The sequence below is a fragment of the Siniperca chuatsi genome, linkage group LG17, assembly GCF_020085105.1.
Source record: "Siniperca chuatsi isolate FFG_IHB_CAS linkage group LG17, ASM2008510v1, whole genome shotgun sequence".
Taxonomy (NCBI): Eukaryota; Metazoa; Chordata; class Actinopteri; order Centrarchiformes; family Sinipercidae; genus Siniperca; species Siniperca chuatsi.
In genome coordinates this window covers 14,436,620-14,459,722 of record NC_058058.1, presented here as the reverse complement: position 1 = coordinate 14,459,722, position 23,103 = coordinate 14,436,620, and the positions used below count along the sequence as shown (strand labels likewise).

Genomic DNA, 23,103 nt, shown 5'->3' with positions numbered 1-23,103 from the left:
AATATAAAACGAGATTTAACAACTACATGTTCATCAAATGTAGGTTTATTTATCTCTGCTGACTCCAGGTTACACATGTTACTTTGGTATGTGTTTTGATGACAGAAGGTGCATAGTAAGTGTGTTTCGTCCTCATACTACAGACTAACATAATCCTGAGCATGCAGTTGCTACATGGTTGTACAATACATGGATATTTAAATACAGCTCAAATAAGGGAAGAAAAAGAGGCAACAGGTCTGTGTCATCGTCACTGGAAGAGTTTGTTAAGTCGAAGCTGCATGTTAAGCAGAGTGTTCTCTAAAGTAGAAAAATGGTTCTCCAGGACGTTTGCCATATGCTCTCTTCCATCTATGGCGTCCCTTGTGTTAGCAAGATGCTCCTTCATGCTGAAAGGGATGACAAACCGCATGTAAACGTCTGAGACTTTTTACACATTTACACACTTCCCAAAAGTCATGACTGTCCAAGAGTCATGAGTTTGTTCTCTCACATCTAGCAGAGAGAAAGCATTAAGTTGCATTAATTCTCTGCAAGCGTTTTAGTGCCAGAGCCTTGTCTCAGCCAGATGTCCCGACAGATGACTGTTGGAAAACAGTTAAAATGACTCAGCTGCTTGTCTGGATGGTGTTTCCACTCTGTCTGCTTTGGCATTCAAGCAGTGTTGTGTTTGAGCCAAACAAGCAACACTGATCCAGGGTTCCTGACTCCCTCACTAACAATGATTTAGGAATAATCCCACAGCTTGCCTTTGATCAGTATTTACCAGAAACTTAATTAATTTGTCTCTTTACAGTCAGGCTTGTAGCTAGTGACTGATCTATGAAAAGTAGCGTTCTAATGTATTTATATACATATAAATGCAACAAATAGAAAGCCAGACCAGTGATATACAGTGGTGTGAAAAAGTGTTTGCCCCCTTCCTGATTTCTTTTTTTTTTTGCATGTTTGTCACACTTAAGTGTTTCAGATCATCAAACAAATTTAATTAGTCAAAGATAACACAAGTAAACACAAAATGCATTTTTTAAATGAAGGTTGTTATTATTAAGGGAAAACAAAATCCAAACCTAGATGGCCCTGTGTGAAAAAGTGATTGCCACCTAAACCTAATAACTGGTTGGGCCACCCTTAGCAGCAACAACTGCAATCAAGCGTTTGTGATAACTTGCAATGAGTCTTTTACAGCGCTGTGGAGGAATTTTGGCCCACTCATCTTTGCAGAATTGTTGTAATCCAGCCACATTGGAGGGTTTGAGCATGAACTGCCTTTTTAAGGTCATGCCACAGCATCTCAATAGGATTCAGGTCAGGACTTTGACTAGGCCACTCCAAAGTCTTTATTTTGTTCTTCTTCAGCCATTCAGAGGTGGACTTGCTGGTGTGTTTTGGATCATTGTCCTGCTGCAGAACCCATGTTCGCTTCAGCTTGAGGTCACGAACAGATGGCTGGACATTCTCCTTAAGGAGTTTTTGGTAGACAGCAGAATTCATGGTTCCAGTTATCACAGCAAGTCTTCCGGGTCCTGAAGCAGCAAAACAGCCCCAGACCATCACACTACCACCACCATATTTTACTGTTGGTATGATGTTCTTTTTCTGAAATGCAGTGTTACTTTTACACCAGATGTAATGGGACACACACCTTCCAAAAAGTTCAACTTTTGTCTCTTCAGTCTACAGAGTATTTTCCCAAAAGTCGTGGGGATCATCAAGATGTTTTCTTGCAAAAATGAGACGAGCCTTAATGTTCTTTTTGCTCAGCAGCGGTTTTCGTCTTGGAACTCTTCCATGCAGGCCATTTTTGCCCAGTCTCTTTCTTATGGTGGAGTCATGAACACTGACCTTAACTGAGGCAAGTGAGGCCTGCAGTTCTATGGATGATGTTGTGGGGACTTTTGTGACCTCTTGGATGAGTCGTCGCTGTGCTCTTGGGGTAATTTTGGTCGGCCAGCCACTCCACTGGGAAGGTTTGCCACTGTTCCATGTTTTCGCCATTTGTGGATAATGGCTCTCACTGTGGTTCGCTGGAGTCCCAAAGCTTTAGAAATGGCTTTATAACCTTTTCCAGACTGATAGATCTCAATTACTTTCTTTCTCATTTGTTCCTGAATTTATTTGGATCTCGGGCATGTTGTCTAGCTTTTGAAGATCTTTTGGTCTACTTCACTTTGTCAGGCAGGTCCTATTTAAGTGATTTCTTGATTGAGAACAGGTGTCAGAACAGTAATCAGGCCTGGGTGTGGCTAGAGAAATTGAACTCAGGTGTGATAAACCACAGCTAAGTTATGTTTTAACAGGTGGGGAAATCACTTTTTCACACAGAGCCATGTAGGTTTGGATTTTGTTTCCCCTTAATAATAACAACCTTCATTTAAAAACTGCATTTTGTGTTTACTTGTGTTATCTTTGACTAATATTTAAATTTGTTTGATGATCTGAAACATTTAAGTGTGACAAACATGCAAAAAAAAAAAGAAATCAGGAAGGGGGCAAACATGTTTTTACACCACTGTATGTACTGCTCCAACATAATTAACTAAGAATACATATTCATATGAATATGTATACTAAGGATACATTTTCATATTATCCCTAAGTCTTCAGTCACTACACCACAGTTAAAAATGTATCGGCTACTGTTTGTGGACCTCGTAACATTTGATTACAAAAGTATGGCTTTTCAACTGAAAAACATTTAAGACAAAATTGGGGACCCCACTGTTTAGGGATTGTATGAAAATAATTAGATAGGTATATATATATTTATTAAGTATAATCCTGGGTTGAGGAAAAATATTGCAGTCCATCAGCAGCCACAGAATGCCACCTGTGCTCATTTCACTCATTATGTGGCTGTAATGCAGCTCTTTATTCACAAATAGAGTGGCTGTAATTTCACCATTTTGTTAGGTTTGTCAAAAATCTATTATTTTAGATAGTCAAGGAAAATGTTAGTAACACTGGGGAGGGTCTTGCTTTTTAAAAAAATAATATATAAGATTCCTTCCCCATCCCAATAATTTTCATACAATCCCTTAGGTTATTTAATCCGTCAAATGGTCCATGGACTTCTATTTCTCACCTCGTGAGGATTCCCTGCTCCTTCCCCTCTTTCCTCTTCTCCTCCAGAGAGACAAACACCTTCTCCATGGTCTGCATAGTTTCCACCACACTTTGGTGGTCTGCGTGGATCCCCTGGACTTCCTCTCTGGCTTGGTGCTCGTAGGAGCTCCCTCCCTCCTCCATCCCGCTGGAGGTGGACACAGCTTGCAGGGCAGCCCTGTTCTGGAGAACAAGCAGACGGGACCTGGCGAACTCCTCGGGTCCGGCTATGTTTTCCCAGCAGATTGGAGAGGACGGTGGTAACCAGAAGCGCTGGGTGCAGTTGACTGGTTTTCCTGGGGTCTCTGTTACGAAGGGGCTGTCAGCAGGGAAGCTGTGGAGCAGGTGCAGAAGAGATGATCCAGAGCCCCACTCCCAGTCCTCAAGGTCTGGTTCCCCAGACTCTTGTTCAGGGGGAAAAGTAGGAAGAGGCCCTGCTGCCCCTGCACCCTCTGCTGGGAAGCAGACCCCCAACAGGAGGGAGCAGGACAGGCAGAGCACGGCCCTGCTCACTGCTCCCAGGAGCATCTCCAAACCGGCTGAAACATGAAGTATCGGGCTTGGTTAGACTTGTGGAGCAGTATTCATAGTGGAACACACACACACACACAGCTGTAATGGTTGGAAAGGCCATTCGTTGGCATCATGACAGACCTTATCCGCTAAACGTTTTTTTCCACTGTGGTCTTTTCCTGTAACAAAGCGATTGTTTTATTCACACAATAGGTCTCCCCTCTCCTACTGCATTTTCAGCTTATTTTGGAAGCAAACATGAGACCTTTTAATAATAATAAAATCATCAAAACATATGCCAGACTGTATTGTGTATATCAAGGTGGAATGGAGATTTTGATGGGCCAGTAAGGTTAAGAATAACAGTGAGAACTTTTATTGGCAAAATGTGATTTTACTTTCAAAATAAAAGTATAAATTATGTTACGTTAATAAAAAAATGTTACATTAATAAAAAAACATGGTTAATTACAGTGTATTATGGGAAAATATACTGCCACATATTTCTCCATCAAGAATATTATCATTTTTTTTATCTGCGCACAAATGTATGTCATTATTGCCGGAAGTTTTACTCTCAGTTTGGTAGCTTCATGGTTTGCTAGCAGTGGAAAGTCTTAAAAACTAACGGAGCATCACAGCTAATCCGCAACTCCTGATCACTGCAACAACTTTTACTCATACAAACATCTTTTTTCTCATTACCATAGAACAATTTCACTTGTGCCTGTGTATGTAATGTTTCTTTACCTTGCAAAGAAACCCCAGCGAAGAAGCAGTCTTGTGAGTGTTGCGACGCTCCTCCGGTGCCTGAAGTCGTCGGAAAAAATGAGTCGCTGACTGCAGCCTCTTACATGCGAGCTGAATCACTATTTACTGGCCCGGTAAGAGCAAAGTCAGGAGCGAGGATTTTCCGTCAGTCTGTGCAAGGGAAACTTACCCCAAGTAACGTAAAATACACTTGCAGTCTGGCTGGGGATGTCTCCTGAATTACAAATGCAAACACCAAACAGGCATGCTGGAAAGTGTCAGGGCTTTTCTATAACATATGCCTATTTAACAATGTGTCTTTTTTGGTTAAAGGGTTAATTTGCAGCTTTTTGTTCCTCTAAAGACTACAAGGCAGTGAGTCTGTGAATGGAGTAGGAGGTGTGATGCTCCTGGAATTTATGAGCCATTTTACAATGTCCTAAACAGGACCAGCCAGGCTTGAATTTTAAACTCAAAATGTGCTAAACATAATACAGTCATACCTGTGCACTGAAAACGTTTGTTGCCAGTTCAGATATACACATAAACATCTTGGTATCCTGCTGTTTTAAGAACAAAAGGGTTTAAAATGTACCCAAACTTTGGAGGGACTTCTGATTAATTCACACCATCTGTGTTTATTTGTGAGGCTTTTGAAAGGCCAGGGAATGCATTTATATAGCCTGAGGCTCACACCCTGACATAAGCAACAAAGAATGGGAGACATGTTTTGGCACAAACCATCAAGGGTGTTGTAATTCTAGGGAAGGAATAAACATGAGGCACACACCACCAATATTAATATATTTACTGTGAATCTCAGGACAAACTGTAAAACATGAACTTTGTAACTCCTAAGAAGGGCGGGACTGTAAAATGTTGTATCAGAACACTTTGAAGTCCTGTCCACTCAGATACTTTGGCTTTGGTCTACAGCTGGTGGTGGCAGCCAGATGTTGCTTTCAGGTCCTGCTAATGATTTCCAAATCATTTGGAGAACAAAGAGTAGAAGTTAGAGTTAACAATTTCATTCAGATGACGGAAAATCCATGTTTTTGACTCAGTGAACAGTGAAATAAATCGTTACAGTGCAGTCTGATTTCAACAGTGACTCAATGAGGTTAAAGTGCTTTCAGATTCCTACACGATTACGCTGCTCAGCCAATCAGGATACACCAACTGCAACTCATCAGACACACCAGAAAGAAAGCAGCAGTATGACAACAGGCACAATCTAAAATGGCCACAACAAACACCCACAGCACATATAAAAAGCCATAAACAGAAGTGAAGTCTATGACCCACAGACATCAGCAGACATCTTTCATTCATTGGTTTCTCTGCCAGGACTGTACTGCAGCCATCTTCACTTCTTCCTTGTTTGTTTTTTTGTTTTTTTACCTTGCGTCTGGTCTTCTGCACAACCCACAGTTAAGAACTTGCACATGGTGGTTATTTTATAATCTGATTCCAGTATGTTTCCAGTTTATGCCATCAAAATAACAAAACAAAAAAAAGGCCTCAGGATTTCTCCCCCAGTATTCCCTAAAGTGTTGTCCAATCAATCCTGGTGCATCTGCTTTGTGTCAAAAATGTTTCTATATACTTGTGAACACCCTCAAGCTTTAGCTGGATGGCCATTGCTTCATTTCAAACCCAGTGTACTGCAGTACACAGCTAAAGTAATATAAAGGTCACTGTCTAAAGGGTTGCAAGATAAATATGAGGGGTTGTGAGGAGATAAAAGGGACAGGAAAACACATTTCTGCTACACAAAGTCATCTTTTTTAGACTTTAATCTGTCTTGTGTATTATACTGTATATATTTACATCCTCATCCCTCTAAAATATTGAAGTAAAACAATCTGAGTAGGAGGAATTACAACCCATAGACATATGCAACCTGTCATGAGGGTAAGTGGACATAGCTTCGTTATAAAGGGTCACAAGCCATTAAGATTGTGAATCACTGGTCTAACTAATACATTATGATACGTTATTACAATGACATCTAGTGGTGAACACTGGACATCGCTGCTTTTGACCACTGTGTCCCTCAATCATTAAAAACACTGACATTTTATCTGCGTGTTTGGAGTCCAAGCAAGACATTTTATGTTGTTATTTATGAAAATATGGGCTAAAATCCAAACAATCCTGTTCACTACAATACACTTAAATTTAATTGCATTTCTCCACATGTTTATCACACAAAATTCCATCACAGTATCCTGTGTGTGCAGTAGATATCTCCACACACACGGTGTCAGAGCACTGCCCATGCCCCGGGTCATGTCAGTGAGGGGCGGGGATCACCGCGGAGCTCCTCCTCCTCCAGGCTGCCGTCACCGGGGCTGCTGGACCGGAGCAACTCGGCACCAACAACCAGCCGCCGGCTGCTCCTCCGTGCTGAGTGAAGACTCGGTGCAGCCAGGAGCCTCTCCCCGCCGTCTCTGCCCGTCATTTCTCACCGTTCACGGTTAACGACATGGCCTCCGACGGCATGGACGAGCGATCCCCGCTGCTGTCGGGCCCCAACTCGGAGAATGTGACCCCCACCGCTCCCCCGTACCTGCAGGATTCAAGTCCCCGAGGTAAACACACGACGCGTAGAGCCCCGCAGCCTGCATGCTGAATCATTTTTGGGCGTATCAAATTTGTGCAAGTGCGTAAATAAAACTGCAGCAAGGCAATGCAAGGGGTGTGTAGCAGAGAAAACAAAATGAAGAGGGCCGTTGCTTGCAGCCCTAAAATATAGCAAGGGCAGTCAATCGGCAGCTGGGAGAAAGGTGGAGCTTGCACTGTGAGAACTGGAGCAGTGGGTTAGAGAAGATGGGGCCTACAATAACAGCAAGCTCTGTTTTTACTGCAGAAATGCTTACATCACGATGCACTGGGGCCTGTAATGTTTTGGGTCTCACAAAAAAGAAAAAAAGATTCGAGTCGTGATGTGGCACTGTGAGGCCTCACTGGATGTTGTTGACTGATGAGGGCAGATGGAGGCAGCCTGGCAGCCTTTTGTCCCAGCTGCAAATCGACAAAATGCCCAGATGTGTCGTTTGTGGATGGGACCAAACCAATAGCACGACATGATCTAAATGTCATAGTGTTACATCTAGCTGTCAATTTGCTCATTTGCGTGACTGTAAACAACAGATATTTGGCCTTAATGTTGCAAAGGCAGTTTGAATCTGTTCTTTCATGCATCGTATCTTTAATACAGTACAAAACATGTGCTTTTACAGCCAGAAAACTGACACACTGTCCACATTTTGCTTAGTAAACAGCTGAATGTAGGTTACAGTACCTTAGTGCATGCAGGGCTGAATGACCCAGGCAATTACAGCTCATAAATCCTCTGTCTACTAGCAGCTGCCGTCAGGACTGGCCTTTTACACTGAATTTAGTCTGATCAAATTAGAATATATGTAGGAGAAGATCAAATTCCATTTTGAGGCTGGAGACATACATGATCACACATGCTATTTATTTTTGCTGGAGGCTTTAAATGAGACAAGTTCCCTCTTAGTGTTTCTACAAAAACTTGCAGATCAAACGTGCATGTCAAAGGATTATGTTTTGTTTTATGTCTTGTTTCAGCAGCATGATGGATTAGTCTCTCAAATCTAATTTAACAGTAATGTCTGAAGTAAATTTAGTTTCAGACACTGTGGATAAAGATTCCTCTGATTGTACCTTTTTGTTATGGGCTCATTAGAAACATTTCTTTTCCTCTGCACTTGAATGAATGGATTCATTGACCATGTAATACTCCTTTTGGAGCATTTCGGGACACACGTCTAATATCAAGCACAGTCTAGTCTTGCAGAAACTGGATTCATTTGAGTCAAAGATGCCAAAACTGAGGCCTAAAACACAATGACTGTGATGGTGCTTTGACTAATAATCAGCTGCATTCAGGAAACTGAGTGAATGTGAGCTGTGATTAGAATTGAGTAAAAGATGTTATTTGTGAAAGTGACTGCAATCTCTGCTGTATTGATTCCCTGAATATTTGACTCCTTTACCCGATGAACAGAATTGTCCACAGTCTGTTTTTAATCAGCAGTAGCAGGTAGAGATTCACTGTTTGCTGTATTTTCCTCCAGTGTTTCCACAGTGTGGTGGTGGTGGTGAGGGGCGGAGACCAATGACCTTGGCTGCATTTGAATGGTTAGATAGGAGATAGGCACTGTGCTTGATTTTGTTGCCACTTGCGTAATGTTATTGCACTCGAATGGCAAAACAAATTGACTGCAACAAAAGCCTGTGACAGAGTTTTAATCTTGACAGTGATAAATTAATTCTTCAGTTTTTCTTCCATTCAGAGACAGTGCTTTACTCACATAGAAAAAGCTGTTAAAATACAAATGTTATAAAAATTTTAAACCAGAGATGGTGGCCTTCAAGTCATTCAAGGATTGAGTCGGGTGTGCCATATCATATATCATATTTGTGCATGAAACTATTGGTATAAATGTTAACATGATAAAAATTTGTCATATCTTGATATTAATGATATTATGAGTTTTTATTTTATATTCGTCTACATCATGATTACATATAGCAGCACCACACATGGTTGAAAGTGGCTTAGTAATGTGGAAGTGGTTTGAAAGCCTTCAGAGAAAAATAGCAGAGGCGCTACATCCCACAAAGGCCATGTATGCCATCATCTAGTAACTGAATTGACCACGAGACAAGACGCGCCAGGATCTGATGCAGCTCAGGTGACGACGACTGGTAGATCATCACCACATCGTACGTTCACTTCACGGCAATTAGTCAAAGCAACATTGTGTCAAACAAAGAGAAAACCTTTTGAGTTTTTCTCTTTGACAGAAGTTGAGAAAAGTGGAGGCAGTCACAATCAGCATGGGTTGTCACAAAAACATTTTGTAATACCATGATATTATTTTAAGGCCATATCGTTCACCCCTACACTGGAGCACCAAATGTGTATTAATCCGCGGCTGAAAATAGACCCCAACAATACACTATTTCCTCCTGTTTGAGTAACGTTTACTTGAAACTACAGTGCCCAGCTGTTTTAGGAAGTTACTAGGGATGCACCGATATATCGGCCGAACTTCTGTATCGCCTTGTTGACTGCCAAGAATTTCAGAATCAGTGCATTCCTAGAAGTTACTGAGTCTTTTAAAAAAATGTAACTTTAAATTTGTGGCCTGTTTGTAATGATTTATGTCTAATGGACCACAGGCAGAAAGTACTGAGACAGACTAATTCCTAGTTGGTTTTTGATCTTTTCATGAGATTTGTTGACAAAAGAAAAATATATAATAACACCAGCCTTTTCCTTTAACCCTTTTAAAGAGATTTTTTATTTCATGCCACATGGGCAACAGGAAACATCCTTGAACAGCTTGTGTCTGCATACCAGCTTCTCAGTTCTTTACCACAAACCACAATTGTCCAGCCAGTGATGGCACCGGCTGGGCAAGACATGGTGGCGGGTGTATGTTGTAGTGGTGGTTGCAGTAGAGCATCTTCTCGTCTTACGTCTGGCTCAGAGGACAGTGACAGTGAAAACCTATAGCTGCCATATTCAGTTTCAGACATACATTAGGACAACTTCAGTGCACACAGCAGAGAGAGGAGCGAGTAGAAACAGGCCTGGTGGTGGATAACAGAGACAAGTGCTGACTGTGTTTAAATGTAAGATGTTGATCAGGATTTTATTTTATACTGTTATATAAGAATTTATGGTTTAAGAAGAGAGACTACTCAGTATTACATTTTGGATTAACTCAATTAAGTAGTGTGTGTAATAAGCACCACCATGTGCTGCCTGCACACAGTAGGAGTGTCCAGTCTTTGGCATGCTTCGGTTGTATTTTGAGCCACATTTGGCCAATTGTAGACGGGGTGTCCCATCTGTCCCTGTGGTGTCGACTGATTGAGCATTTCTGAATCTCAGAGCCAAGCTCGTTTACCTGTTGACTCGTCCCATTATCTCATTCAGAGGCAGACGAGAAGGAAATTGGTCATTTGTCAGATTAGATGCCTCCTTTTGTGTTTGGTCAGTAGACTGGGGTTCAGGCTTAACAAAGACTTCATAATGTATCACAAGCGACTGTGATATACTGTATTGGTCATTTGTCTATGGCTACAACAAATGATTATTTCCATTATCGATTAACCTGTTGTTCATTTTGTCATTTAATCAATTAATTGTGTGTTCTATAAGATGTCAGAAAATACTGAAAAATGCCTGTCACAATTTCCCTAAGTCCGGGTTGACATCGTTGCTTTGCTTGTTTTGTCCAATACCCAGAGAAATGCAGTTTCCTATCATGGAAAACAAAGAAAAGCAGCAGCTCTTCACATCTGAGAAGCTGGAAATAATGACTTTTTGGGCATTTTTGTGTGAAAATAGACGATTGACAATTGAATGATCATAATTGTTGCAGATTAATTTTCTGTTGCTTGACAAATCCTTTCAGCACTACATTTGTCCCATCGCTGCCCAAGCTATGCAGTAAATCTGTAGCCTAACTGCAGACACACACACATTTTATATGACTTTGCTTCTAAATTAAATGAAATTAATAGAGGTATTATATTTGATGGTATTTTCTATATAGAAAAGCTTTTTGCCCAGTTGTTGCTGAACTTTCTTACATTTTTATTACAGTAACAAATTCATTTAAAGTTGAAGGTTAAATTAAATTGTTTAATGGACATTTAAGATCGTTGCCATAGTGTTACAGATTGTGAAGTGTGCTTGAATACTACAAAAGTAGTAAAGGTAGTGACTGGTGCAAATCTATGGATTAAGTGTATTAAAACCCTGAAAAACAAATGGAATGTAGACTAATTACACAAGGTTAATGTGGGATTAAACAGTACAGAGTTCATTTGAATGGCTGCTGTAGTTAGTTCACAGTAGTTCTTTCAGACATTAAGAGAAAATCTTTAAGTCTGTAAAGGCAGACCATTTGATCATGTTGATTACACTTGTTTATGGACCATAAAACACTAATCAGTGGCCTGGCTTTTCTTCATTTCTCAACCAAAAGAGTTACGTGCTTATTAGCCTCATTAGCACCAGCTGGGTAATTTAATTTAGCTGCCCATCCAACTGATGCACCAACTGAACAAGTCTAAAACCCAGTATGTTCATCTTATGGGTAGGTGGTACATCTTTACAGTCACAAACAGCTGGATACTATAAGACATGAAGTGTTTATTTCTTTCCATGTGTTTATGAATAACTTGTATTACATATTACTTACAAATGTAGCTCAAATGTTACATTACAATATATTGATATGTCCCCAAAATGCCATGGCCTCACAATCAGAAGACTGGTCCATATATTACATGTTAACTTTGCCTGCAGCTTGGCAGAGAGTGGATTTTACGGCATCACTTTGGTGTCTAAAAGGGCCCATTGTTTCTTTCTTAAACATACAGAATGGTGCTTGGCCCCTGACAAAGAGAGAAGAGTCACATGCTGACCAATCGGAGCAGTACACAGGCTGTCATGGGTTTGCATACAGTATGTGCAGGAGTGTTTCCTGTCTGCCTAGGACATACCATACACTAGGTTGTAATAGTTACTAAGGGAGTCATTGAATAACATTAGTTTGTTTATATGTCTTTTTGAGAAAAGTTAGTATTGAAAATTATTCCCAAGGTTAGAATTGTAATCCATGTTAGACAACATCTCCCTTCTATAACTATAAGTTGTTTTGGGATGTATCAGATGTTTGTTTTTGTGTTGTATATAGCATTGAGTAGCTTATGATAAAATTAAGGCTGCAGCTGATGGATAATGCTGACTATTTTCTCGATTAATCGATGAATTGTTTCATTTATAAAATATCTAAAAATTGTTAAAAATCCCACTTTTCCAGATCTGAAAGTGACATGTTGAAATGTTTTGTTTTGTCTGACCAAACAACAAACCCAAAGATGTTCAGTTTACAATGATGTAAAACAAAAAGCAACAAATTCTCACATTTTTAGAAGCTGGAACCAGCAAATGTTAGTTGGACAATGACTCAAAGACAAAGACACAAGACACTTACATTAGGACTTTGCTTTGGTCTGTTAGATCCTCATCAGAAATAACATTTTGCTGTGTGTTATCCAGGAAGAATGGGAAGTTATCCATATTACACTGTTTGATGTCCAACCTAATGTCTAAAATCTTAAGTATCCACAACATGTTGAGTTTGGAGGTTTATTGACCTTGGAAATAGTCCTCTGACAAAAAATTCTTAACTTAAGGGCCACACACTAGATCTCTTCCAGAGCTTTCAGCTGCATCTTGTGGCCTTTATCGGCCGATGAAGTAACTGGACCTTGAATTACGATTTTGTTTTTGTCCAAAAAATATTACATGTGGCTTCTCCTAAACCAATTAAAGATCTCTTCCGCCATCACTGCACATATTTTATATCAAATATATAAACATAATATTTACGGGCCTATAGTGATATACCAAAGATGTTTTTGTAGTTATGTTATCCTTATAAACAATTTCCTATGTTATTATCTGTTTTGACACTGATTTATGGTTTTGTGGCTGTGTGTCCATCTGCTAACGTGTTCCTGAGGGCTCTGAATTAAGGATGTTGAACTGTACAGAATAATTAGCACCTGTTTACAGCTGTTAAAAACCTACCTCCTCTCATGTGAAAGGGAGATTCATTGTAGTGGTAAAACAGACATTCTGACATTGAATTTAGTTCTTGTGTGAACCTCCAGAGGTTACTGGATCCATGTCCAGGTTTGTTCATGAAGTTTTATAGATGCATGCGATTAACAGCTGGTCGTGTGTTGTGTGCTTTGCCCTCCTCTTCTCAAAGCCGAACTACCTCCTCCTTACACAGCCATCGCCAGCCCTGACGCAGGCGGTGTGCCTGTCATCAACTGCCGCGTATGCCAGTCGCTCATCAACCTGGATGGAAAGCTGCATCAACATGTTGTCAAGTGCCCCGTCTGCAATGAAGCTACAGTAAGTGGAGGCCGTTGTTGAGAACAGTGACGGCTTTATAAATGATTGCTGGTGTGGACGTCACAGAGTCGTTATAGTTCAACTGTCGAGTTGAGTAAAGGTATTTAGTCTTCTGTTTTATTTGAACTGCTCTCCTCCTTTTTTATTTTTTTATTTTTTTTACAATCAATTTACCATTCATCTCTTTGGCCACCTAATCACACATGCACACGACAGTCACATCCAGCTGTAGCTTAATGCCTAGTTCTGTATTATTGTGCAGCATAATTTTGACAAATGAAATTATAACATGTCATTTGTCAGTGTTCAAGAGGGGAACCATTTGCTTTGGATGCTAATTTCTTGACTATTTTTCATCTTGGCAATGTCCACCTTTTAGAGCCTTACTGGATGCTGATGTAGACTTCTGTCACATCGATCAGTCAGTCCAGTGATAAGTGCTGCATATGACTTAAATGTGTGGCCTGTGTCTCAGCCTGAGTAACTGAACGCTTTGATAGAGCTGTCAGTGGAGGCAGCAAGGAGAATGAATGGCTGTCATCACAAACACTTGGGTGGGAAATGCCATTTCTACTGGCTGATATTTGTGGTGCTTAGGCATCAACAAAGCCATATGATATTCTATTACACTGGATCCAAGACAGTGCGCAGTTGACAGTGTTTGGCCTTCAGTTGTTGCATCTTATTTCAGCTCAGGTTCATCAGACATAAATCTAAAGCTGGAGCGACATGCATCAGGCATCCTGTGATCAACTTAATAAATTAAGATTTTAAATTGCTTCTTGAAATTTATATTAACCCTTTTTTTATAACCTAAATTAGTTTTTATTTTTCCCTTTTTTTCTTCCTTGGAAATCAATTTGTAATCTCTGGTTTGGATAAATGTTGTATGAATAAACCTAATTATTATTATAACAGTTTCTGCCATTGGCTAGCCAAATGCATGTAGACACAAACCGCACAGAGTATTCCATGTAGAGGCTTAATAAATGCTTCTCAAATGACTACAAATACAACATGACGAGGACTAATATGTATTTTATAAATTTAAAGGCAAAGCTTTTGATTTTGCATAGCACTTTTCCCACCCTGTTAGGTCTGACAGGCTCTGCTGTGTTTTAAACCAACTGCTCCCATTTAAAGCTTTGTTTTCATGTTCTGTATTAAACTGATAGTTTCCAGTGAGCTGATTCTTTTATGTTGCCTTCCAGCCCATCAAGAACCCCCCAACAGGGAAGAAATATGTGAGGTGTCCCTGTAACTGCCTGCTCATCTGTAAAGACACGTCCAGGAGGATAGGATGTCCTCGACCAAACTGGTAGGTAGCAGGCGGTCAAGTTCAGTCTGTTTTATCCTCTTATTTCTCATTTCTTGTATGTTTGTCTTTTCCAAAGTCATATTTTAGGCTGTGACAAAATGTTGGCACCGGGAAAGTCATGACAAATCAAGTCCTTTCTATAGTTTTAGGTCATCAAATCCTTTTACAATTTGTCTTGGATTGGTTGTAATCATAAGTTTGTCCTTCTCTTTGTTCCTCCGACAGCAGACGCATAATCAACCTGAGCCCGGTGATGGTAATCCCCGAGGAGCAACCTGCCCAGCCTGCACTGCCCATCCAACCTGAGGGGATGAGGGTGGTCTGCGGTCACTGTGGCAACACCTTCCTAGTACGTAAACCCACTGAGACAACCAATCTAACCAATCATAGAGTTGTTAATGCAGAACTGTGTTGCTGTGCTGTTGTTGGTACGTGCATATTAACAATCTTGAGAGCCAAACCACAGCGTATTCTTCATTGTTATCAGTTTTATAGCATAGTTGCACAGTTTTTCTGGGTGGTAGAGCTTGTTGTTCTGTATATCAGGATAGCCTTTATTCAAGGTAGTCCAAAGCACACGAGAGCTAATGATATGTTCTTCTTCTGTTGATCTTTTATCTTTGTTGAAATGAAAATCTCCATCCAGTTGCAGATTCTGACATGATGTTTGCAAGCGGCTGGCATCCATTTGCTGCACATTTCCTTTCCTTGCCTAAAAATCCCACTTGACTGCAGTGTGGTTGCAGCCTTTTGCAGATTATCTCCATCTTAAATGAAACTATCTTCCTGCACCCTGTGCTGAGGATACTATCAGTATTTTTGACATGCAACATGTTGACTTTCATGGAGGTTTAAATACCTTATACTTCTTTTTATTACATTATGTATTAATAAAAGGAACTGCCAGGTGTCTCATTGAAGGAGGAAGCAGAACCTGAAGTATAGAGTCGGTATGACACAGACTCGCATGTCAAAATCACCGGTATTGTCCTCTTAACATGTGCACATTGTTGCTTGCGGCGTCTGTAGGGCAGTGAGGACGCCAGGTCATCCCAGCCAATGTCTGGCCTCCCCAGCGATGGCTCTCCCCCAGCACAACAACAGGTTGAGAAAGCTGGTCATACTGGTGGACATATTAACAACAGCCTAACCTGCTCCTACCTGCGTAGTTCAATCTACGGCCTTATTTACACTGGTGATAATATGACTTTACAGACATCTGGCTTTGAAGAGAGCTTCAGTTCAAGAGAGGTGAATTCGATTTTTAAGTGTGTAATATTTGCTTGAATGAAGATTGTTTGGCCTGAATTTGCTGTGTCTGATTTTGCTCCAGAAATTCAGAATTTTTCATTGCTCCTCTTAAGCCAGATGTCAAAAGTCACATATTAAACTTGTGTCAATAGGACCTCAAATCATGCTGATCTGTGATGGGATAAACATTTTCATAACACTGCTTTTTTAACATCAGAATAACATATTTTATATGCTATAAAATAGATTTTTTCAACTAATATATTTTAGATGCTAATTTAGCCAACCGTTTTAATATTTTCTCCAATACAGAAATAATAAATAGATTTACAAGTTGCAAACCGTCATAACTGATCATGTAAAATCATTCCCAGTAGGTCTTGTGTTGATTGTTCTGAAAGTACAGTAGGATTATAGTGTGTTGTTACATTTCTGTGTTCACATGTGCATGTGTGGATAGTCCTCTGTAATGTAACGTAACAGTGCTTCTTCTTCTGTTTCCCCACAGTGGATGGAGCTTCGGTTTAACACGCTAGCCAAGTGTCCCCACTGCAAAAAAATGTGAGTCCATCAAACCTCCATTTAACTCAGTACACAAAGCTCAAAGTGAAACACATATTTTACTGTCACACTTGATGTTCAGTTACAGTTCACATTTTACTTGACAGCTATGAAATGTAAATTCTATCTTAGGATTTATTTTCAGCCTTTAGATGGACACGGTTTACAAAATGGAATCAAAACATGTTATCAAATAAGAAACAAAATTGAACTTGTGTATACTTTACATTTTAGCTGACCATTTTCATTTTTTTGGATGATTTTTTCTTACTGTTGTAGGCCGCCATTTGTTTTCATTTAATTTCTGTATGAAAAGCATTTAGCCGACTCTTGAAACTTGCTTAAGTGTATAATTAACCTTTGGAACAGTAAGCCTGCGTTGATTTTTGTCAGTTACATTATTGTTGCCTGGTTTTACAGTTTCTTGATGTTCACTGTGAAGTCAAGGATCAGCAACTTCATTTTCATATTGTACAGAAATAAATGGAAGCCAGTGGCTGCCAAAATCAATCAGATGTTCTCAAACACAGTAAGCATGGTTTGTAAAATAGTTAATTTTGATGTAAAGTTTAAATGATTTGCAGAAAATGGGCTTAAACATGTAAAATCAGTGGTGTGGTCTTTAAAAGAGTGAATACATTACAGCCTGCTGGGTGGGTTTAAGCCATAAACTAGAAAAATACTTGCGACATCACTGCAGCTTTCTGAAAGGACTTTTTGTAGCTTTGGTTTTTCACTCACTGCCATCTTGTCAGTAGTTGCAGCCAGAAAAATCTGGGCAGTAGGGTGGAGCTGAGGTTGGCTGAGGTTGAGTAATGTAACATCTTGTAAGACCTGTCAAATCAAATATATCCAGCTTTAAAGCTGTTATCTTAATCTTACTGGAACATTAATTTACCACCAAGACATACTGTACTTTAAAGGAAGCAGAATGTTTTAACACTGACTTTCTGTAGAAAAAAATCATTGACTTTCCACTTCTGCATTGGCATCAACTCTCAGTTTGTGGTTTGGTATAACACAGCTCGTCAGAGATGTGAATACTTTTAACGTTCAGCTCTCGTTTCTGGAGAAGTTTTCAAGTGCTTACTTTATGGATAAATTCTTTATAGTCAGACGCCGAGCTCTAGAGGTCTGGACTTTGTAGTTATTGGAAAGAGAGGGGAAGGGAGGTAATGGAGGCTAATCTGGACGTGTGACAGGAATTAGAGCCTGGCCTCAATACATGTAATGGTAATGGGACAGGAGGGTCACAGGGTTGAGAGGTGGTGGGAGGGTCTGAAATCGATTATATGGACAGTATCTACAGCAGGCAGACCATCTGTCTTGTGCTATACCTCTGTGTCTGTCTCCATCTTTATCTCTTTCTCGCTCTGTGCCTCTTCTGCCATCTTTCCCTCTATTTCTGCCTTTGTTTTATTTAGTTTATTTTATATTATGACAATATCTGTATTTATATCTCTGTAGCGATTTGTGTCATGTACATACAAGTTCCCGGCCCACATGAACTTATAAGTCACCAAATGGTATATACGGTATAAATATGCGGTATAACTCCCAACATAAAACATTACATTGCAAACAAAGAGCTTTTTCTCTTCTCCCAAAGCTTTACAAATAAAATGTGCTCTCTCACAAGTCTTTTCTCATAATCCAACCATAAGAAGTCAATAGAGACGAAGGGCATTTAACTTAAATGTGTAGTCCTTAAATCATCATATAATGAGCAATAAAACACACAATGGACTTTGTATTTCGTTTCGCCTAAATTGCATTACAAACAAAGCTTATACTCTTCTGGGAGACCATTATAATCTCTGACTCTCTCTTTCTATTTTTCTTTCAGTGTCTGTATCTGTTTTCATCTTTTTTGCTCTCCATCTCTGTCTTTCTATCCTTATTTTCTCAAAATAAGTAACAGAAGTCAAAACAGTGACAGTTGAGGTAACATGGAGTCGTGGTGATTTTACTGTAATGCTTAAAAGGAACTGATACCTTTGGTATAGTAGCACCTTTTCAGAGGAAAATCCCCCAATTCCACATGTAAAGTGTTGTTGTTGTAGCTATTTTCCCAGTCAGACTGATGTACTGTAGATCCAATCTGGTTAATTCTGGTTTTGCAAGTGATGTTCAGTGCACCACTGGCAGCTTAAATCTTTAAAAACATCACTTGAAAAAAGGTCAGCTCCATATATGGTCACAGGTCAAATGAATGAAATGGTGGTACGAATGTAAAAAGCGAGTCAAACAAAGAGGAAACGTGAAAGCAGGAGATTGTTTAAGAAGGAGTAGGAGAAGGTAAGAAATCAGGTGATCAGGCTCCCCTAAGCCATGTGAATACCAGCGATTCCTGAAGAATGCTTGAGTCCCGTCACATGAGAGGCATGTGACAGTGGAGAGGGGGAGGATAGTAAAATAAGCAGTTGACTTGTGCATGTGTTTGTTGGAGTCTGAAGTTGTTGGGAGCTGCACATGTGACCGGCCTCCGGCACTTTCATGTTGAACTAAAAAAAAAAAATAATTAAAAAAGAGGAGAGTAAAGAAGAGAGAGATTTTTGCTCACAGGATTGTCGGGGGGCTGTAGAGCGAGATCACTGGGGGGGGGAGAAGTCTCAGGCCCATCATCATGCAAACCATTTCAACCATATCACAAAATGTGTCTAGCAGCAAATTTTAAGTTAAAGTATTTTTGTCATAACCACAAACAAATACACATACAGAAGAATGAGATGCTGTTTCTGTCAGGATGAGACAAACAAAACATTAAAATATCTAAAATGTATTCTGTATGGTTATATGTCTCTCTGCCCTGAAACCCTCTAACAGTCTTTCTTCGCACACTGACCTTTTTTCTGTTTTTTGCTTCTCTCCTCAATCTCTTTCTGCAGATCTTCTGTTGGCAGTGCGCTCCCTAGGAGGCGCTGTTGTGCTTATATAACTATAGGAATGATCTGCATTTTCATTGGAGTGGGTTTAACAGTAAGTACTGTCTTTGTCTGGTTTGTGTTGTTTGTATTTTTTCAGAACTTAAGTATGTAAGTAAAGATTTATATGTTACTTGTATAAAGTGCTTCACAATGAAAGCATTTAGCAGGAAATATCAAACAGGCAGGATAGTAACAAACACAAGAGTGAAGTGACAAAAGAGAAATAACTTTAAAGACAGCAAAACCTCAGAAAAAAAGTGAGGAATATAAGTGAGTTTTGAGAAGTTTTTTTTAAACTGTCCTGTAGGTACTGGTTAGCCGACCTTTGTGCACAACAATTAAGAAATGTACACGTGTGCTTTAATGTGCAGATAAAAAAGGGATAAATAGAGAGATATACAGTAAACTGACAAATCTTGTGTAGTTGTTTTACACCTGCTTTGCCATCAGTGCATAATCTTACAATACATCAAACGCACCTTGGCCTGTTATGCCAACGGACTGATCAGTTAACAAAACTGCATTTTGTACAAACAACCACATATTGTTCAGTTTTTCAGTGTATCAGAGTCACAACAGACTTTCACAACGTTTAATCATATTAGAGTCATAATCACTTGATGATCTCATGGGATTATAGTCCTCAATATTTAAATTTAAAGCCACTGAGCTTGTTGCAGTTTGTTTTCATTTTTCTGCAACTTGTCTGATGAAGTGGATCACTGACTGACATTACTGATATTTTTACAGATATTATGAATTATCTTATGGATCTTTCATCAGTCAGAGTACTTACCACAGTGCTCATCTGCCTTTGAATGAGTTGTTTTTTTCTGTTTTGTAGGAGTTTGCACATTAATGAAATGCAGTAAAATATAATAGACTTAGGTCTTCATTTTGTTACTCTCTCTCTGCAAGATAAAAGTTTATGCTGAATGCATAAAAGGAAATCTATATTCTTGGTAACAAGAACACCCACCATCTCTTCCTCTCCGCTGTATTAACAGGTTGGTACTCGGGGCTTTGCCAGTCGTTACAACGCCACCTACGTATCCTGGGCATTCGCCTACCTGCTAGGCCTCATCTGTCTGATACGAGCCTGCTACTGGGGCGCTATCAAAGTCAGTTACCCGGAGAATAGCTTCGCCTAGAGTGGGTTCGGCATGGCATGGCTCTGCACAGCTGGAAGAACAAACCCCACTTTTAGTTTTTTCATCTTGTTCAGATTTCAAACCGGTCATGTTCAGCGGAGCAGAACGTCTGCAAAGTGTCTGGACAGGAGTGTGTTGAAGAGGTGTACTGTATGTTGGAGATGTATCTTGTTGTGTTTGTGTGTGAAATATTTGAGAGTTTTGACTCACTGAACAAACCTAATGTATATGGATCAGTCCTCCTACTAGTCCACAAGGACTCAAATTCTTCCCAGGTTTTGCCAAAATCCTCCAAAATCCAGAATCAAGAACTTCAAAACTGTGATTTTTCGTGATGAATGCCAAAATTAGCTCCCAATTAGCTAAACAATGATAGCTCTGCAAACTGGTTGGATTTGATCTTTCTGGACCAGATTTTTAAAAAAAATTTCAGCAGCCTCACTGACATCATGGTACCCGCTTGATTTCTCTTGTTACTGACTAGACCAAAATGAGACAACCTCCTAAGAACCGTTTGCCCATTGCACTACGATTATATGCAATTGTATGTGTTGTTTTGCTGCTAGTTTAACTCCAGCTACAGAAAGCTGCATATCCATACTGTATTGTAACCATTTACCTTGCCTGTCTACGCTGACATACTAATGCTATATGATTTTAACTCTCGAAATGATCAGTTTTTTAAAAGAAATCCTCCTTAAATACCCATGTGTGCCAACTTTGCTGCCAAGTATTAGTCAAGAAGAGCATCAGATCAACAGGAGCTTGTTTTTATCAAAGTGTTAATTCTTTGTGCCATGCAGCTTTTAACTCACTATAGCAATAACCCTTTTATTTGAGTTACTTTGAACCTTACCTGCCTAACCTCCCGGTGTTTTTGTTGCCTTCTCACTGGTGGAAAATGAAAACATGGTGACTCACGTTTGCATGTTGACTTGTTCATGTTCTCTCACCGAGGTGGTGTGTTTTTCTGTTTCCAAGAGGGAGCTGAAGCGTACAATGTTCCTGTCTTTGCTCCTTCTGCCTGTGAGTTAGAATGTAAACCCTCCTCTTCCCCTTCGCTTATATCTACCGCTCTCTGACCTCCTGTGAACTCTGTGCTAGCTAGCATCGCTATAGGCTAACTCAGCATCCTGTCTCTTGACCTTGACCAGTGGGCACAGTTCAAACTTCTAACCTTGTTTTGAATGTGATGATGATGATGATGATGAAGATAATGGAGCAGAAAATAATATAAAAAAAACCTTTGTATATAGTTCAAATTCAGTTCTTGGAAAACTGTAGTGAGAGTTGGACGGAGAGGATGGCTCGTGGGTCTTTTTAAAAATGATAATTTATCAATAAAATGCAAAAACTGCATTGTTCTGTTTGCTTGTTGGTTGTGATGTTTCGGACTTACCGCATTTTAAGACATGAAATTCATGGTATAAAAGCTGTCTGCTTTTGGTGATGTACTTAAGTCATTTTGAGATCTTTGAGGTACTTTATTTCCGTTTAAGGCTACTTTGTATTTCTACTTCACTACATTTTAGGGAGAAATTATTTGACTTCTATAGCTACTTTTCAGATTAACATTTTTAATAAAAAAACATGATGAGCTTATCGATTTAACTACCCAACAATACACAATGTATTACAGCTAGACCAGCTACAAGATTAAAATGCTGCTCACACAATAATAGTGTGTCATTAATATTAGTTAATTAATACAGGTTATATAATAGTATAACATTGTGAAAGGGGACACTTTTCCTAATGAGTACTTCTAATTTTGACACTTTAACTTTCAACACATTTTGCTGATAGAACTTAAGTTTATGTTTTGAATGGGGGGCTTAAACATTTAGCAGAGTATTTTTATATTGTTGTTTTTTTTTACTCAAGTAAGGGATCTAGACTTCCCTAGGTCCAAATACATCAGAAGCTTTACAAATACAACGAATTACGAGAATTAAGAACTGATTGTCAGTTTCAGTTCAGTTTCTCATGTGTACTTGCATGACAAAAGAACTAGTGTGCTCTAATACATATCGTTATAAGCTCATAAGTCAAACATTTGCCACTTCTGTGTCTTGTCAGTGTCAGAAGGTGACAACGTTGCATTGAAATAACTGGTGCAGCAAAGGAGACAAAAGATATGCATTTTCATTACATGACTTTTAATATATCACAACTGAAGGTTCGTTTACATTTGAATAATACTCTTAAGGTGACACTGTTAGAAAGTGATTGCGATAGTTTTGAACTGAATGTGATTATTGAATAAAATTGTTAAGTATAATATAGTTTCAAATTCATTCTCAGTTCAGATTGCATTTTTAGTGACACATCCATGGACTTAAGAACAGGAAATGAGCAAATATTAAAGTCAACACTCTTGTCAGTCAGTCACAATGTGTGGCTGAAAGTGTGTTTCAGTAGTTCCTGTGAAAAATGAGTAAATGTCAAATCTTTCAGACTTACACACAGTGGATGAAGGTGAACATCACAAGCATCACTTATAACCATTATGGTGCCATGACACTGAGTTATTACTCCCTG

The 23,103-nt window shown here is 39.4% G+C and overlaps 2 protein-coding genes across 4 annotated transcripts; one reads left to right on the top strand and one right to left on the bottom strand.

Moving 5' to 3' along the window:
- Nucleotides 1-27: 27 nt before the first annotated feature.
- si:ch211-57n23.1 lies at nt 28-4,893 on the bottom strand. Its single transcript, XM_044170759.1, has 3 exons — nt 4,369-4,893; nt 3,086-3,644; nt 28-389 (listed from the first exon to the last, which is right to left on the bottom strand). Exons 2-3 carry the CDS (start codon nt 3,631-3,633, stop codon nt 251-253), a joined length of 687 nt encoding a protein of 228 aa, XP_044026694.1. The 5' UTR covers nt 3,634-3,644; nt 4,369-4,893; the 3' UTR covers nt 28-250.
- Nucleotides 4,894-5,203: 310 nt separating this feature from the next.
- Nucleotides 5,204-21,921, top strand: pip4p2 (phosphatidylinositol-4,5-bisphosphate 4-phosphatase 2). Of its 3 annotated transcripts, none has more exons than XM_044170756.1 (8): nt 5,204-6,962; nt 13,230-13,354; nt 14,566-14,672; nt 14,898-15,021; nt 15,702-15,776; nt 16,432-16,484; nt 19,373-19,463; nt 20,419-21,921. In XM_044170756.1, exons 1-8 carry the CDS (start codon nt 6,857-6,859, stop codon nt 20,560-20,562), a joined length of 825 nt encoding a protein of 274 aa, XP_044026691.1. In that variant the 5' UTR covers nt 5,204-6,856; the 3' UTR covers nt 20,563-21,921. The 3 variants fall into 3 exon arrangements, with proteins under 3 accessions (XP_044026691.1, XP_044026690.1, XP_044026692.1); XM_044170755.1 differs by having other exon boundaries at nt 5,275-6,962; nt 13,206-13,354; XM_044170757.1 differs by lacking the exon at nt 15,702-15,776 and having other exon boundaries at nt 5,292-6,962; nt 13,206-13,354.
- Nucleotides 21,922-23,103: the final 1,182 nt, after the last annotated feature.

Coding starts and splice junctions, on each gene's coding strand:
- si:ch211-57n23.1 (XM_044170759.1), bottom strand. CDS start 3,633: ATGCTCCTGGGAGCAGTGAGCAGGGCCGTGCTCTGCCTGTCCTGCTCC. Junction 390..3,085: donor GAGCAGGGAATCCTCACGAG/GTGAGAAATAGA, acceptor CATCCCTTTCAG/CATGAAGGAGCATCTTGCTA.
- pip4p2 (XM_044170755.1), top strand. CDS start 6,857: ATGGCCTCCGACGGCATGGACGAGCGATCCCCGCTGCTGTCGGGCCCC. Junction 14,673..14,897: donor GGATGTCCTCGACCAAACTG/GTAGGTAGCAGG, acceptor TTCCTCCGACAG/CAGACGCATAATCAACCTGA. Junction 19,464..20,418: donor TCATTGGAGTGGGTTTAACA/GTAAGTACTGTC, acceptor CTGTATTAACAG/GTTGGTACTCGGGGCTTTGC.